The sequence below is a fragment of the Haemaphysalis longicornis genome, unplaced genomic scaffold, assembly GCF_048455015.1.
Source record: "Haemaphysalis longicornis isolate Haplotype H1 unplaced genomic scaffold, Haemaphysalis longicornis Haplotype H1 scaffold_9, whole genome shotgun sequence".
NCBI lineage: Eukaryota > Metazoa > Arthropoda > Arachnida > Ixodida > Ixodidae > Haemaphysalis > Haemaphysalis longicornis.
This window is the reverse complement of record NW_027526460.1, coordinates 19,941,816-19,959,615: the sequence shown is the minus strand read 5'-3', so window position 1 is coordinate 19,959,615 and position 17,800 is coordinate 19,941,816. Positions and strand designations below refer to the sequence as shown.

Here is a 17,800-nt window from a genome sequence, read left to right as displayed (position 1 = left end):
AAGCGGCCATGTTGTCCTTCAGCGTGAAATGAAGAATATCAATGTAAAGTCTGACTGACTGTAGGGTTTAAAGCGCTGATGCAACACAGGCGATGAGGCGTGCCGTAGTGAAGGGCTCCGGATTAATTTAGATCACCTGGTAATCTTTAACGTGTGCCAAAATCTCGTACACACGGGCATTTTTGCTTTTCGCCTCCATCAGAAAAGCGGCCGCCGCGGCCAAAAATTCAACCCGCGTCCTCGTGCTCAGCAGCATAACGTCTTAGCCACTGAACCAACGCAGCAGGTCCAGCAATGTAAAGTACATATTATTCATATAATTAAAAAAAAAACTTCGCGTTTTGAAGCAAGAAAATGGCAAAACGGACGAGAAACAAAAGAAAAAACAATCGGCAGAAGCTTTTTTAGAACGTATTTGATTGCGATTGCAACAACTGACCTCCTCCCAAGATTCTATTTGAAATTGTGTTTTCAAGTAATTTATGTACTGGCAAACGCTTTAGATTACATCAAAAAGCTAATTCACATTTTGTTCGTGAGCTTTTTGTTTAAGCGTCTTCAGAAAACCGGGGTATATATGAAGGACCATATGTGGCAGTAATATGACAGAGGGACAGCTTTTTTTTCTGTTCTGTTCTGTAATTGAGTATGACCCAACACAAGACATGCAGGCACACGAACGATTTTCTCTACAGTTATGGCTTCGCCAATCATGGTCCCCACAATTCTACTGCGAGAAAGGGAGAGCAAAGACAAACGATTCCTCGACAAAAAGGCAAAAAATTGTAAGGTGTAACGCACCGAAGCTGCACATCGGCAATGAGGTGCGCCGTAGTTGAGGGCTGGATTAATTTTGACCAACTGGGTACCTATAATGTGGGCTGAAATCTTAACACATGGGTGTTTTCTCCTTTAGATTCCATCTGAAAAGTGTTTACCGCGGTGTTCGGATCGAACCCGCGTCCTTGAGTTCAGCAGCTGCTGGCACTACAAAGCCTCTAAAGCAGTTATCAGAACACAAGGCACGGGTACCAACAAATAACTGGAATAATTTATTGCGCCATAGGTTCACATTTCCACGTTGTCACAACAGCTGGCAGTAGTCAGGTTGGAAGACGTTGCACCATCTTTTTTGCTCGTTCAGCATTGAAACACACCCTGCAGCCTTACAAGTCCGCACACCAAGTGCCTGCCCCCCAGCAAGCCCCACTGGAGTATCCACCGCAAGCTTCACCCAGCAGAGAGAACCCAAGAGTCACACCGACACACACGACAACGCACTCGAAAGGCAACGCGTAGTATATATGCCATGCCACATTGCACAAACTGCTCCGCACAAACATTCAACAGACAGAAGCTGCTTTTGAGTATTTCACTGCTTTAAGGCAAGCGCGTGCACAGTGGAGGACATGACAGCAACCATTTTCATCTACTAACGTCAGCCTCAAAGCAAATAGTTCAAAGAAGTTGGCCGTGAAACAACCTACCGATGACGTTTCACTGCAGCGGGACTACAGTGCTGTTATCAGTGCACAAGCCTCACACCTAACCGTGTAAAATGTGTGAATTTATAATTCTTCATTGTTGATGCTGGGATGCCATGTCACCCAGACAGAAAGTTTAAGTAAAGATGACAAAAACAATCTGCACTGAAAACAGCAATGTGAGGGTTTCTCATAATACCTTACAAATTCAAAAAACCCTCCATAAGAACTACATTTCAAATTTTTTATTGCCTTGCAGATAAGGGCCAGCAGCTAGTATGCAGCAAAGGATAACATTGAGGGATGCACTGCTTAATTATTCTGCACCACTACTGATTAATTTGGGATAAAACATTATCTTTTGAGGTCTCGTAGTAAAGCGACACCACTTCGTCTAACCACTGTACAACCCACAAGCATAACTGCACACTGCGCTCTACTGTTAGTGAGTACTCAACTCTGGCGGTACGCACTGTGTCAATGGAACCGCAACTAACACCCACAAGAAGCCACTATCAGACTTAAAGCATGGTCACACAAAGCAACAAGTTTAAAACGTTTCATTTAAAGTACTAATTGCTTGGCTAAGGCAGTATCTGTAACGCCGTCCCTAGCCCTTTAACGTCCATCAATAAATTCACCTTTCGCAGGAAAGGGATTAGGAGGGTTAGGAATTGTACCAGAGTTATGCACTCGTAATGCACATTTTCAATACTGCCTATCTTTTGCCCACTAAAATCCTTGCCCTAATTTGGTATTCCTTTACCTCGTTTAGTTCTTACACAATGCTGCAATCATGAAAATGCCATCACGTGTCAAAAGAAGACAGGGAAAACAAAATGCCCCCAAAACTTGATTTTTGTTCCAACACTGGCAATGAGTATGAAACATAACATCCCTTCTTAGTAGAGGAGTTTGCGAACATACACCCTTGGCTTGTTTGGGTACCAGCTTAGCTTCCTTACTGTTACAATAGAAACATACCAGTGAAGTTCAACGCAAGCTAGCGCACGCTGCTAAGCACAATGATGACATTCCCGACGCAGCTTACCTCGCAAACAGTTCCCAACAGTTAAGAACGGAGATCTTTCCACACACACTGAATGGCCGCTGGGAAGGTACAATGCAAAGGCACACATTCACATTCTTGTGGTCCCCTGGAAACCATCAGGAGACGCTGCGCTTCAAGAATGGTCGCTTCTCGCCAGTACACACGGAGCCGGAAGGTCTTCACAAAGGGTTTAGATGGGAGTGCACTGAACTAGGGTGGTTCCACGGGCCTCAGTTGCCTCCAGCTGCATTGATGCTGGGCCTTTATTTGCCTGCATGACCAGTTCTCTCAGGTAAGCACTGCAAGCAGTGTAAGTTTGAAACAGACTAGCAGATTTGAGCACAGAAGACGCAGCACAACGGGACACTGCTATACAGACTTCATCAGCTGCCTGTGTTGTTGGCTAGCCCTCACACCATTATAGCTAAAGTTCACAGTCTTGCTACAATTCTAACCTTAATTGTACAAAAAGGTCTCATCAGGACACAAGAAAGTCCATGTAGTTTAACTTTTTCACATTACGGGAGTCTTGCGAATCTTGGGAATGTGCCACTGCAGCTAGACACTGAAAGGAACACATGTGGCAGTAAGAGAGGCAGTCTGTGTCACAAGTCCTGAGGGACGGAAGGGTCTGAACACTGCAATCACAAGGCTGGCTGTACTGGACACTTGGTCTGCGACAAACAACTGAGGCACCAGTTCAGTGCACATCACACACACGCACTTGTGGGGGCAAACAAAGAAAAAAAAAAAATGGTTGCACGGGGGGAGGGGCACCGGTTCAGGACGTTGTGCTGGGTGAGCAGTCGTGGAGCAACAAAGCGGGACTGTGTCGGCTTTTTACTTGGCTTTCTTGATGACGACTCCCCGCTGCCAAGCCAAGATGAGCCGTACGGCAAAGTAGAGCGAGAACATGTGTGCCTGGAAGGCGACGGTGAGGAAGGCGTACCAGAGGACCGCCACAGGGTAGCCCTGCCACAACTGGACGCCCTGGACCGCGTGGCCGTGTTGCACAAAGGCGTACATATCCTTGAAGAAGTAGCCTGCGGCCCCGATCATGGGACAGAGCCCCAGGAGGACCGTGCCGACGACGTAGACCTTCATGCTGCTCGGGCGGTTGCGGCGCACCGCGGTTAGGCCAGGCAGCGTGAAGAGCACGCTGGCCAGCCACACCCACTCCCAGAGCAGCGGCTTGGGGATGTACAGCTCCTCCAGCTCCAGGATGAAGACGTCAAGCCGGTCGAGCACGTCTTCGGCTAGCTTGGCGCACATGGCCAGGGACAGCAGGAAGTGCAGCAGCATCGCAGTCTTTAGCCGGGTTTTGTAGATGGCGCTGCGAGCGAAGGAGACAAATGCGCAGCGCTTAGAGAGAGAAAGTGTGAGAACACACACGCACACAACTGGGAGACGGCAAGGATTGACCTATGCCATCAGCAATGGCCCGGGTCACATTTCTCTGGCATCAGCTAATACAAAGGGTTGCGGCCACATCAGCATCAATCTGACAGCGGTTCGAAGACGCAACGACAGACACGAGAACTGAATTCTATGACAGTCAACACGTTCGAAACTACGACGTGCCTGAACGAAAATCTTCAACAACGGACGTCTCGTTCTCGTTCGAAATAATGCAGCAGTGATGACGCACTACCGGATCAGCGTGATTCCTTGGTTACTGCTAACGACGGCGTGCCGGGTGTAGAATGACCCCCGAAGAGTATGCGAAACTACCTTCGGCTTCACAGATGGTTCAGGTTCAGACACATACGCAACCGAAAGCCTGACAGCTGTGAACTTTGTAAGAAAACTCTAGTCAGCCGAAACGATGTACACGAGCAACTGCATCAAGTAGAAGCCTCACAAAAAGCAAAACGAAACCAACCGCACATCTGCGGCGCCACCCGTTTAATGATGTTTTCGGCAACTATGCACTTCCCCGAGTTAATGCCACGTATTCGGCGTTGACCATTCTGCATGACCCGTCCCCTTGCCAGCACCAAAACACGCTTTATTTTGCTTCAAAAACTTTTGATTTTGCGAGGCACACTGTTCTGAATGTTGTTCTATCGCCCAATTTGCTTCGATGCTCTGAAGTACGAGAAGTTATTCCGGCTGTTCCTAATATTAGCAACGCTTGCTAAGGGTATTAGCGCGAAGACAATTGCTGCGCTAGGCAACCAACCTGATCTGATAGTGCGATGCCACTTTCTGTCGATGGTTGAAATCACTTCCATCGGTGCCGGTAACGTGAACGCCGCCCCGAGATGCCATGCTTGCCGTTATTCTTCGTGCAAAATGTGAGGAATCCTTGAGCGAGGTCGGAGAGTCGACATCATCTCTTTGCCGGAAGCTCCGCTTTGTTTCCGGCTAAAGTTTACAAGGCGGAGTTGCTAAAATATTCTTCATTTTAAAACAATGAGAAAATTATTGTAGGATACCCTCAGTTTTATTACTTCTTTAATTTTATTTTTGTTTCACTTGTTAGGTAACTTCTTTAGTTACGAAACTGTTCATGGTTGCTCTATGCAAAGACGGCCGAATCCACTCTTGCAGAAGAGAGCCCAGACAGCCCAGGGAGGGTGCCTTATTTTCATCCTTTTGCGTTCTGGGGCTTACGTGCATGTTTTATCCCGAAACGAAGTGTTCCCACGGATTTTGTGCCGCTCCCTTGTAGCTTTCCCCAGGTTATCAACGACTTACGCCGTGACCGTTTCGAAAAACGAAAATGACAGCTGATGAGGAAGAGGACATCCCAGGTAAGCGCGCTCCCATTGCACGCTAGATGCTCGCGTCTCGAGCTCATCGCATTTTGTGGCGCGTGTTTGGCAGTTTTGCGCGACCACCCGCGCGTTCTTGCGCCTCGGGCAGCGGCCTTTCTTAGCGCACCGTCCCCGAACTGGCCCCCGAGCGACCGATCTGGGCGTGGAACGTGCATCTCCGGTGTAGTACCGCTATGTGATGACCACTCCTACGCACGCACGCAAACGGGTTCGCTCATCGGTCGCTATGCAGAGCAGGCTAGCGCGACGGGCGCTCTCCGTGGCGGCACCAGCGTTTCCCGGAAGAGCACGTTTTCACGGGCGTGTGCGCGACGTCTTGAAGCGCGCATCGCCGTAGGTCAGGGCGAGCGTGAAATGCGACCCTCGTACGGTGCTCGTCACGATTAATTACGGTGCCGCGCATGGCAGGGGAGGGGTGCGCGGAGGGAACGCGTCTCGGCGTAACCAGCAATGCTTGGACGAATTCCCTCGCGGGACTGGTCCGATATTCTTCCTTTCCGAGAGCGAAAGAGTGCCGTTGCTAACTGGCGGCAGCCTCTGCCTGCCATCTTACAGAGTACTTATTCTGGAACCGGGCCAAGGTTGTTTGATTGTGACAGACCGGGGGTGTGGCCAGAGCGCTCTTTTTGCGTGCTAGCGCATCGCGACGGTAACGCGCGCGCGTAGCGGCGCAATCTCGGTACGTGGACGCAGGTTCCTCTACTTCCATCGATGCTTGCCCTGCCCACAATCGGCGCGCTCTGTCACAGGACAGGGAAGATATGCTCTGTGGCGGGACTCGCTGTGAACGCGATTGGCACGTGCGTGCATAACATAGTGAAATTGGAAACTTAACTCTGTATTTGACCGTTTTTAAACCATTAGACGCATTTTTTTTTTCCAGCTTGCGTGTGCGGCGACATTGTCAGGTCAAATGTTCCCGAGATATGGCATCTGGTAAATTCATTCTGTTGCAAACAACAGGCTGGGTTAGAACATCGAAATCTTGAGGTTCAGGTTATTACCTTAGTTTTAATTTAAGCAAACTAAAGCAAGCCACCTATACCCTATTTCGAAGATTTGGCCCCCTAAATGAAAACAGTAAATTAAAGGCAGCTTGCCCAGCAGTTTACATAAATATGCGTATTAAAATAAACTGAAAATTGTCAACATGATTTCGCGTTCAAGATTTCTTTACTCGTCTCCTTTATGCAGGTGTGTCGTGATTGTGCATGGACTTATGTGACAGAATGATGTAGCACGTCTCTGTTTATGTCTGTGTCGCAAACAATAGCTGTGAAAACACCTTGAGATCTGCAAAGTTCATGCTATTAAGAGGGCACATGGGTCTTTGGGACCAAAAAATTGTCCAAAAAAAGCATTTTTTAGGTATCACTGTTTTCTTGATTTGCACAGTTTTTGCTTCCAAACATTCCATACTTGGTACTTATAGAAGCCATAGAGGCCCGCTTTCAACCAAAAATTGCAATTTTTTTATAATTCCCCGCTTCTTCGCCGGGAGTGGTATCGCAGTGATACGAAATTCTCGAGAGGCTCATGTCAGCAGGTAGTGCAGCTAGGAAAATCGTTTCTTTTGCACTGTGAAGCTGAATGTTTAAACCATCCAATAGGGGAAGCAGATTTCGCATTTTGTGTTTCAGTAGTTGTTTTATTAGCGTTATTTTTAATTGGTTAGCACGAGTACTTCAAACCTACAAGTTAGAATTGATGTAAACTTGTACGTGACTGCAAAACAAAAAAACCGCTTCCCACATTTCATTCTCCACAACTTCTGGTATCTATTCATGCCTTGTTGGTAATATTTTGTTGAATAGTATGTACCTATTGTTCTCAATAACTATCAAGAATGATTTGTAATTAAACCAGGAACTAATTACCGCATATGAAAACTAACTGGATATTTGAAACCAGCTAAAAAACTGAACAAGTCCATTAAGTTTCATCAACGTTGGTTGGAAAGCAAAACAAAAGTTTCTAAGACCAGTGTGCCCCCTTAACCGGACCTTAATTTAGGCATAGTAGAGTGAGTTGTAACACTCTGGTGCAAAGATTTCATCCTCCAAACAAAAAGGAAGAAAAAAATGTTTCATTTCTAAAGCTCGTCTCTTTTTTTTGTAACAACAGCGCATGACATCATTGTGTCTTTGATTTACTGGCCATTTGACTCTACATTGACAATTTTGTACACTGCTCGCATTTTTTCCCGTCTTTCGTGAAAGGCTCCGGGGCAGTATGCACCTTTGGGAAGACCAGGTTTGCTGGCAACATGCCTGGAATGTTCTGGGTGAAAAACGATCCTGTCATTCATGTGGCCTGCGGGGACGAACACTCTGTCTTCATAACTGGTATGTGCAGCTGCATGCATGCAGGCTGTCTGACGACCGTGCCGTCATTTTTCTGGCTGTTTTTCTTTATTGCTTGGAACATGCTGCAGATATGTGTGCTGTGCAGTTGCGCGTAGATCGGACCCCTGCTTGCTTAATTGTGGTCTGTCTGTCAAAGCTGTTGTCTGTAACGTAAACATACCAGTAATGTGAAAAGGCTTCTTGGCAAGCATGTTGGGTCCTGTTTCAAAAGCAAAGGTCAGCAGAACCTAGGCTGACGAGAGAAAAGAAGACTAGACAGGTGCTGCATTAAATTGTGCTTATTTTGTTGATCAAGCCGCAAGATTTAAGATCAATATCAGATGTCCCATTATATTTGATTCTTGCTTTATTTTTGCATTTCACTAGTATCAATTCTTAAGTGTGCATTTAGTTATTCCTAAGCATGCATTTGACTATAGTGAATGTAGCCAGCAGTTGCAATTATAATAAATAAAAATAATGATGACTTTACTTACTGTTACAGGACTGAAAATAATTTTATGCAAAAATGAGATCATGTCTTTCCCACTTCCGGGAGTTGCAAAAGCTGATGGAGCAGCTGCGCATGTTTTGAGTGGCATTCAAGAGGTTCTAAAAGCAGCTGGTTGAGCGACTAGTACACGAATGGAACATGATTTTTTCAACTCTGCTATCTTGTAGGCCTTCCAATCAGACCTAGTTATTTCAAATGGTATCTGAATGTTCGCAGAGATGTAGAAGGCACACTTTCCGATCCAGTTCACTGGGGAACAGGACGGTTTGTGCTGTATATTTCCTACTCTTATCTGAAACCATTGTAGCCAGTGTATGCTGGATAGCTAAAGAAAGTCTGAGCAAAGGACAACTGAAATTTGAACAAGAAAAATGAAATGTTTCTTTTTGTTCATGCGGTTTCGTGGAGTGGGTAAATTGACTGTGGTTAGAGTTTATTTGATAGCTGCAAGGGCTCTGAAGTCCTGTGGAATTCAAATCAGCTGCGGATACGATCAGTTGTCATGCTTCCTTATTAAATTTGTCATTATATACGTTATGCAGTGGACACTACAATATTAACAGCTTTTTTTCTCATGAACACAAACTCTGCGATTCAAAAAATTTAGCTACATGTGTACTGTATGGGAAGTGAAATGAATAATCTCAGTGAGTTACTTAGTTAACGGACACATGAAAACAACGCTACGTGTGAGGGATTATCATAAACCAAGACCATCTACAAAAATGCAAACGAATCTTTTAGGTTCAGCATGTATTTGAGACCGCACACCGATATTATGCACCGAGGCAGCTTTCCATCTGGTAATTGTTCCTGGCTTGTATGAACCGTTTCACTGCCACTCCCGAAATAGCTCGGGCAAGCTCACACACACACCCCCTGCCACACCCGAGTATACCCATGTTGCCTCTTTACCCGACTCCCTGCCACTTCTGTGGCAACTCGTTGAAAAGAATTACCGTATTTTCACGCGTATAACCCGCACCTGCATATAATCCGCACCCCCATTTTCAGCCCGGAGGAAAAGAAAAAAATCCTTGCCTATTTCCCGCACATTTGATACAGGAAAGGCTGCACCAAAGCTCTCAAGCAACACATCACATACTATGCTGACAGAAAAAGCGTAAAATTCAGTCAGCGTGCGCTAGTCATTGTTTTTTCTTCCTTGTCCTTGTATATTTTGCGCAGTCACTGCCATAGAAGACTTAGTCAATGTTACTGCTTAGGAGCTTCACGGCACAACGGGCATTGCTGTGGAGCTGCACCAAAGGAAAACCCCCCCCCCATATTATATGCACCCCTACTCTGCCACTGAAATTTTCGCATTTTTGGTGCGGGTTATACGCACGAAAATAAGGTATTATGGGCATGTTGCGCTATCTATTGAAGTCCCGTGCATAGATAGGTCGTGTCAGGTAAACTTCAGACAATAGATGGAATGAACGTTTTTTCATCCGCGTCCCCTCATCTTATCTCAGCAGCACGGCTGTGTAGGCCGTGGCGAGTCAGATGCGACCAGAGCAGCAAAGGGAGTCTCGCTATCTGCGTTTTAGCTGCCAGCTGCCGCCTTGTGTGTAGCGTTGTTTTGAAGGATGTCACACTAAAACGTTTTCCAAACACCTGGACATCCTAAACAGCTGCAGTTATTTTTACAATTAAGTGTTAATTTGTTCGTATTCCGTACATCTTTTTTATTGGATAAGGTCATCCTGATAGAATGTTTACATGTCCTGCAGAGCATCGTAGAGCATTACTAGCATAAAATTCCCGCCGATTGAATATGAAAAAAAAAAAAAAAAAAAAGTTCAGCAGGGAGTGAAAACGAGCCATTAAAAAAGAAGAAGAAAAAAAAAAAAACTCGGCAGTGACAGGGTTAAGTACCACATGCATACTTCCGAATTGCATTGTTAGCTTTTTGCTCACTCTTGCCAGGGCACAAAAAGACACCTAGTGGTCAGTGTGATGATGTTGTGTGGCACACGGGGTCGCAAAGTTTTTTCACTTTTTGTTTTTTGCGTGTTTGGTGGTGAGAATACGTTGCCTTTTCAGCCGGAGGACGTGTGTACAGTTTTGGAAGCAACGAGTACGGCCAATTGGGGCACGGTCACAAGAACGCCGTTGTTCGACCCAAGTGCGTCAAAGGTACTGACCAGTCGAGCGTCTCTGCTTAGGTGAAGGCATGCGATGTCGGGAGCGTTTTTCACGGCGCTTAGTTTGAAAAGCATTTTTTTCCTCACCTGAGTGGAAAAAAGAAAAAAAAAAAAAAAGATACAGCATCAGGTTAGGCCGGTCTCTTGTTCTGTTTGCGGTAGCTCTCTGGATGACTGTTTCAATGTTTTGAATTGCGACCTCCTTTCTGCCATGTGAAAAAACTTTAAGTTGATCAAATGCAACTTTGCAAGTTTGGTGTGCAGCTGAGTCATACGAGTAATGACGTTGGCATTTAGCTTAACAAAGCTAAACAGGCATACTTGACTGTGCAAATTATACAGTTGAAACCTAGCAAGTCGAATTCATATGTACAGTATAGCCCACTTATAGCGAACCCGGTTTTAACGATATAGCGGCTATAACGAACAAATATTCGTTTCCCGTTACCATTGGTATACATATATTTTCTGTCCAGATATAGCGAAAAGCGGATATAACGAAGTGATTTCGGTTTCCCGTTGTGTTCGTTATAAGCGGGCTCGCCTGTATCAATTTTTTTTTTTTTTGCTATGTTGTGTTGTATTGGCCAGATATTATTTTTTGGCGCATGAACTCCTTCCCGTGTTGGGAATGGGAAATTATTGCTGGCATCAAATTTCAGAATGTATCAAAATTTTTGTCATCTCTTTTCACATTGATGTAAGGAGTTTCAACCACCTGTGATTTTTCACGCCTTCCAAGTTTGAATAAGACATTAGCAGTTATAAATTTGGTGCACAGAACTACTAGGAAGTCAGTGTATGGTTCTGATCACTCCCTGTAAGCTTTGAACAGTTCCGACACCGTTGATTTCATTGTGTCTGCCTACTAAATGTTTTGTCCTTTCAGCCTTGAAAGACCAGAGAGCTGTCCTTCTAGCATGTGGACGAGCACACACGTTAGTTGCTACAGGTGAGAATGACTCTTAGCTGCCTTTGCATCTCTGAGGGGGTTGCACTGACAGAGGTTTCTCCTAACCTGTGAATTTTTAGTGGTGAAACTGCTTTCGTGATAACTTTTGGTAGCCTAAAATCTTTTTGAAATTTGAAGTGAGACCTTGCAAAATTTTTAATTAAGCAATCTTCATTATTGTCATGCATCTGTTAGTTGATAAAGTTAAATTGTTTGAGCTTCCTAACAATTTGACATAATCAATTAGTGTTTAAGGAAAAAAAAAACTAGCAAATTTAGTGTAAGAAGTGGAATCACAAAAGTAAGTTAAAGCTTGCATTTGAATTGTAACGGTGGGCAAACTTGTTTTGGTACTTCTCTAAGCTCCTTTTCATAGCATCATAATTTAATCCAACGAAATAGCTGTAAGTGATGTGCAGGCATAATTTTCCACCTCAGCTCACATAACTGATGCTCTGTCTTAGATGCCTAAAGTTGTTTGATGAGACTGGTAAAATTAACATTGCATTTTCAGCTAACTTGTTGTGTTAACGTGTGTACAACTTTGGTGAAGGGTCACTTGTATTTCTTTTTGTCTGATATGTCAGAAAATTTGTTTTGGAGGAAAACACAAGCAGGCGCACAGGTCCTAATTGACCCCCTCGTCCACTCCCGACGACGCAGATGACCACAAGGTGTACGGCTTTGGCGTGAACACGGAACACCAGCTGGGCCTCAACTCACCAGAGTTCCAGCACACCGAGCCAGCGCTCATCACTGCCCTCAATGGACTGGAGATCAAGCAACTGGCCGCTGGGGCCGAACACTCCGTTGCGCTCACAGGTGGGCTAATCTTCGCTTTTTTTCCACGACCTGCGCGGACCAGTGAATTGTGGTGCATCATCTCAACGGATCATTTCCGTGACGTGTTGCAGACAAAGGCACGGCCTATGTCTGGGGTGGTGGCAAGGAGGGCCAGCTGGGCTTGGGCACCAAGACCACGGTTCCATCGCCCCTCGAGCTCAAGGTGGACATCCGGATCATGTGCATTTCCACGGGCTACTACCACACGGCCATTGTGTCCGGTCAGACTCCTGCTTTTCGTCTTCTCCTGGGAGGAGTGGTGATTTGGGGCTGCTGCACTAATTGTGGGCTTGTATTGTAATTGCCAGCATGCTGAGGTTAACGTCAAGTTCTCCCAGCATGCCAAACACTAATCTTTACACTTTTACACTTTTTACTTGCAGCACTTCCAAGCCAAGCGCATGAAATGTTATTTAAAACGCGTCGGTGACTAGCGTATTGTTGGCGTCCTATGGAAGCGAAAAAACAGGGCTGTACTGTCTACGAAAACACCTGGTTACACTAACTTGCGATAAGAAATGGCATGTATGTGGCAATTCCTAGCAAACAGGTGGGCCAAGAATGTTGAAGAGTAGCTTAAGTTTATTTGCTGGACTCCTGGAATAAGGAGTCTCCGCACTGGTCTGCCTCCACACACGGAGTTGAATTGGGCTTCAATAAAAGTTTATTCATCATCCAACAGCCAGGAATCTGCCAAATGCAATCGCCTAGTGGTTTTTGCTGAAGGTAATGGTAGGTAATCGTAGCATGATTAACTCTTTCGCTGCCGCTGGAAAATTGATCGATTTTTAAAGAGTCCAAGGAAACATTTTCTTCCTGCTAGAAAAAAACTGGTTAGACACTAATTACAGGAACACAAAGTGCAGATTATTTAACGGCCTTTCCAATAACACCAGTTTTTTAAATGTTTTTATATATCATAGTTGTGAAAAAAAATATCAAAATCAAAATTTTTGTCAAGTTGTCGAAAAAAAATGCTAAAAAAGGAGTTGTGTATATCAAACCACCGGTACTAGAAAAAAATTAGAATATACATTTTGTAGGGAAACATTTCAAAAACACGCTCTAGAAAAAATGTGGACTTGCGCGGAACAGTTTGTCAGATATAAAAAAAAAATGTTAGCACCCACGGTGCTTGTGTCATGCGGTGAAGCCCAACCTCCAATTGAAAATGTGCAGTTTCGGGTGGTTCCCTGGAATAAAACTGATTTGACATTATCAGAGGCACCAATTTGCCCCCACATCACGTTAAAACATCTTGTCAATGACTGACTGCATTTACAGCGAGCACAATATTTGGGACAAGGACACGATGCGGAAAAAAACATGCATGAAGTTGAAAATGGAACACCGTGGTTGATGCTTGTTGATGTTCACAGTCAGTTATCTCTCAAAACATAAAGCTGAGCTTTATTATCATCTTCCTACTGTAGCCTTGCTTGCAAAAATGAGGTATGATGCGCTAGAATCGTGCCCTGCGATCTTTGGCCGAGTAGCAGTTGCGCGATAAAAACATCAGCACAACGAGCCTCCTCCATTGCAGCGCCACCTAGCATTTTTTAAATGAAACAGTACAAAAACTTATCGGAGACTCCGTCCGAATAGACAGTTCAACTAAGCAGCAACACTAGACACCCGGAGATACCCTCGTATGGAAACGAAACTGGAAGGCGAACAGCTGGCAGTGTAAGAAGGCTGGTTTGAAGCGCTGTCCTCGGTGGAACAGATATCTGGCGACTGAGTGTGATCTTTTAACTTGCATCTGAAGTTCTTATCGCAGAAATCGGGTTAGGGTGGGGGGAGATCAGGAGCGGCGTGCTTTGTTCGAGGATCAATCGCGGACGCTTAAGGCCCCATTGCAGGTAGCCTTGAAGTTGGGTAACTGCGTAGTAGCGCTAAATATGAATTTCGCGATGCAGAAACAAAACTGAAACTGTTGTAAACTGTTCGCCTCTTAGAACACCTCTTAGAACGACGTACGCAAAGGCAATAAAACTGCCTAAAATCATAAAGTAGCTTTGCAAACAGGCACTGCTTGACATTTCCAGCTGGTTTCTGGTATTATTACTGTCAGAGTGCGAACCTGACGATTGAAAATCGTTTGCTGGTTCACCATTCACGCCCTGATAGCAAAAAACAAACAGTGGTGCAGAGTAATTACGAGTGGCACGCATTCTTCGTTGGTAGGAGCGACGCGCGGTGATCACGCCCCTTTTCCACACCCAGGTGATTCAAAAGTGTGTCAAAAATCACGTTTCCGTTGCAAAAATGAAAACAAAACTGATTTTGAAAGGCCATGTTCTGATGTAACTCCAAACAGCTTTACTTGTTCGAGCAACACCTGGAATGCTATGAAAAGGCGTGCCCAAAGTATCGATCAAATTGAACGATTTTGAATAGGCGCGGTAGCGAAAGAGTTAACGTAGCATAGCATGGATGATTAAGCGGAAGGTAATCGTAGATGATCAGTGACTTGCACACTTTTGCAAAGTGAGAGTTGGAACAGCATTGCTGGCGGGCCAAATTGTGTGGTCTCTTGTCCCCCTTTTTTTTTTCTTTTGAATAAAGCTCTTTCGAATGGCGAGGGGGCACCACGCGCTGTGCGCACATTGTTGGCGCTGGGTACACAGTTTGCCATCAGTTTTGGCCGACAGCCAACGTAGAGGGAAAGCCAGCTCGCCTGTTTTTCAGCCGGCCAAGTACAAGTGCGCTCTAGTGAAGAAACGTCACTATGTACGCAAGTGGTGTGTAGGTGGGTGTCTGTCTGTTTAGCTAGGCTACTTGACGCTGCTGCTTTTCTCACCTGTCCCGAGCTAGTGAATTGTATATATGCCCAGGACTCGGTTGAATCTTTGCACACTACAGACAACTGCAATTAATTTTGTTATGATGTAAATTTGCTGTTTATGCACTTTTAAATACCCGCAGGTCTTCTTTCATTTCATGTTGTCTTTTTCTTTGTGTGTGCGAGCACTCGTGTGCGATAGGTTCATTATAAGCAAAAATAGCTGTGTGAATTGTAGTTGAGGGGAAAACTGATGCTGTCTTGATAGTTATGCCCTGTGAAACATGATTAAGTAGCGCGGTAAGGATGGGACAAAAGTAGAGACCACGTCCCGTCCTTACCGCGCTACTTAATCATGTTTCACAGTTTGAACCAACTAGCCCACATTTACGCGTTGACAAGTTATGCCTTTGTTTCACATTTTGCGATTTGCTGTGCAGACCACCACGCAGACTGCAATTCAAGGTGTCATAACGTGGTCTAAAGTAAAAAAATGAATAATAAATAGCTTAACATTGTGTCAAAATGGATTGTTGTTGTTGGAAGAAGATAGCATGCAATGTGCAAAGCATTTCACTGTGGTGGCAGCATTTTCTGGTGCTTGAAACATACTGGGCTATGCAGCCAACCTTTGTGAAGCACAACTGTTCTGAAAGATTTTGCTGTGTGTACTGCATAATACCAGATGCAATATTCGTTTACTGTACGTGAAGAATCAATACTGAGCAGCCTGTAAGTTATGCACCTTAACTTTGATTGGTTTGTGTCAGTAAATACCGTATTTACTCGCATAATGATCGCACTCCTGAAGTTCGTCGTCAAAATGACTTTTTTTTTTAAATTTCCCGCGCAATGATCGCACCTTTAACTTGCCGCAGCCATATGTCGTATGTGTGCCAAGTCTATACGACGATGGTAGTGCTTACGTTAGTTTCCTCCTCTTTCAAAGCGGACATGGCTACGTTATTGCCGCGGGCTTGATGATATTAGCAATATCGGCAAGTGTGAGTTCATTATTGGTGCGGAAGAAACTCTCACTAAATGGACATAATGTACTTACAAAACATAAAAACACGCGCTCGGCTGGCTGTGTCGGCAGCCGTGACTTGACGTCCCACACTGTTACAGCAGCAGCCACTTATTGGTCGACCTGTTCTCACCTCACAGCAGACTCGTTCCGGCGCGTTCCGTAATTCCGGCGCGTTCCACAATGAAAACACTGTATTTTTCATCACTCGGTCTCATTTGGTGGTCAGTGGAGTTGTTATTTTTTTTATTTGTTTTGTTTATTATGTTCATGAGACTTGTCGTAAACAATCTGACCTGCAACTTGCGTTTTCTGCGCTGAAACTTTTCCCGAAAAATTTACCTCGCCTAATGATCGCACCCCTAACTTCGCATCATATTTTTGCAAAAAAAAAAAAAAAAGTGCGATCATTACGCGAGTAAATGCGGTAATTGATGCGGGACAAGCCATATTCATCTAGTCACACTTGCATAGTTTCCTCTGATGCAGTGCACATAGCTGCATGTTTTGTTTCGGTCCCCTCCAGTATGTCTTGGTGAGTGTTCGTGTGGGCTTGGAACCCATTTGTGTTGTATTGTTTGCACTGTTTGGCCTTTTAATCATTGGAACTCGCTTGTGAAGCCGTTTTCACTGGTGACAACATTCATTTGGCTTTTCCCATTTAATGACCCGCTAATGCAGGTGAAACTTTCCCAATTGCCTCTACATCATTGAACTGACAAACGGTCGTTGGGACACTCTCGCAGTTGATGGCATTTTGTACACCTTTGGCGAGAAGGACGGAGGAAAGCTTGGCCTTCCCAAGACGCTGTGCTGCAAGCGCTACAACAAACCCACCGAAGTGTCAACGATACCGGGGAAGATAGTCTCTGTCTCCTGTGGCGGAACCCACACAATGGCACTGACAGGTGGGCACCAGGTTTTGCTCAACTTCGTTCTGCATGTTGTTTGGCTCTGTTTAGCATTTGAAGGAGTGGCAGGCCTTGACAGTGGACTAACGTTCAGTCCTTTGTTTGAACAAAGTTGCCAGAGTACCATGCTTGTGGTGTTCTTATTGCGGTGAATTTTGTTTAGCAGTGTTTTGACCTAGTTTTGAGGTAGTGCCACAGTAACATTTTAGTGTTCCCGAGTTTTCGCAGCAACATCTGTTGTTCTCTAAATGCAGTTTATCGTTTTGAGCAAGTTCAAGCTTAGGAAAAATTGTGGAAATGGCAAAAAAAAATTGTTCGGAAGGTGTCCTTTACAGCTTTACCATCTGCCCCTACCTTGCTGCAACTTTTTGAACAATGCTGTCATTGTTTCCCACTTCATGTGCAGCCGAGGGCAAGGTGTACGCCTTCGGGGACGGTCGAAACGGTCAGCTCGGGCTTGGCAACAAGACCCTGCAGAGCAACAAGCCACAGCTCATCCCATTCGTCGAGGGCATCAAGATTGCCAAGGTTGTCTGCGGGGAAAGCCACACTGCATTCCTCTCGGGTGAGTGGATATGTCCTCATGCAGTGCCCACAGTGCTAGCGTCGTCATTATCATCATCATCAAACCAAAGCAGCTCCATATTTTATTTTTGCCATAAAAATGCTATTGCTTGAGAAGTTTTGGGCTCCCCAACAAAAGCGTTGGACAGGTTAATGAGAGAGACCAATCATGAGCCTATTCATATCCATTGCAGGATGAAGGCCTCTGCCATGTTCTTCTACCCATTTCTTCCTCGCGACACCCTAAACCATTCTTTTCCTTCAAATTCCCTAGTTTACGCATAGCCACTAATATTCTGGAAATTCTTTTCTATCAGTTTGCTCTGTTAGTAAAAGAAAAGTGTGTGTAGGGCAGCACCTTTCGTTCTGGCTATTGGGATACAAAAATCCCGGG

At 45.0% G+C, this 17,800-nt stretch overlaps 2 protein-coding genes across 2 annotated transcripts in view; one reads left to right on the top strand and one right to left on the bottom strand.

Annotated features, from left to right (window-relative positions):
- Positions 1–1,029: 1,029 nt before the first annotated feature.
- On the bottom strand, positions 1,030–4,902 carry Jagn (jagunal). The gene is made up of 2 exons (XM_077684660.1): positions 4,718–4,902; positions 1,030–3,868 (listed from the first exon to the last, which is right to left on the bottom strand). Exons 1-2 carry the CDS (start codon positions 4,804–4,806, stop codon positions 3,376–3,378), a joined length of 582 nt encoding a protein of 193 aa, XP_077540786.1. The 5' UTR covers positions 4,807–4,902; the 3' UTR covers positions 1,030–3,375.
- A 167-nt stretch (positions 4,903–5,069) lies between these two features.
- Positions 5,070–17,800, top strand: part of LOC144153025 (X-linked retinitis pigmentosa GTPase regulator-like) — a 38,209-nt gene continuing 25,478 nt past the window's right edge. Inside the window, exons 1-8 of the mRNA XM_077684659.1 lie at positions 5,070–5,291; positions 7,535–7,660; positions 10,224–10,316; positions 11,214–11,276; positions 11,940–12,098; positions 12,191–12,340; positions 16,678–16,839; positions 17,249–17,407. Of these exons, the coding sequence (XP_077540785.1) occupies positions 5,261–5,291; positions 7,535–7,660; positions 10,224–10,316; positions 11,214–11,276; positions 11,940–12,098; positions 12,191–12,340; positions 16,678–16,839; positions 17,249–17,407 (943 nt within the window). The 5' untranslated portion in view covers positions 5,070–5,260. The remainder of the gene's footprint in view (positions 5,292–7,534; positions 7,661–10,223; positions 10,317–11,213; positions 11,277–11,939; positions 12,099–12,190; positions 12,341–16,677; positions 16,840–17,248; positions 17,408–17,800) is intronic.

What these genes read in the sequence shown, in the direction of transcription:
- Jagn (XM_077684660.1), bottom strand. Translation starts at nt 4,806, where the DNA reads ATGGCATCTCGGGGCGGCGTTCACGTTACCGGCACCGATGGAAGTGAT. An exon ending in GCATCGCACTATCAGATCAG is followed by an intron (nt 3,869 to 4,717) that starts GTTGGTTGCCTA and finishes CTTCGCTCGCAG; the next exon opens with CGCCATCTACAAAACCCGGC.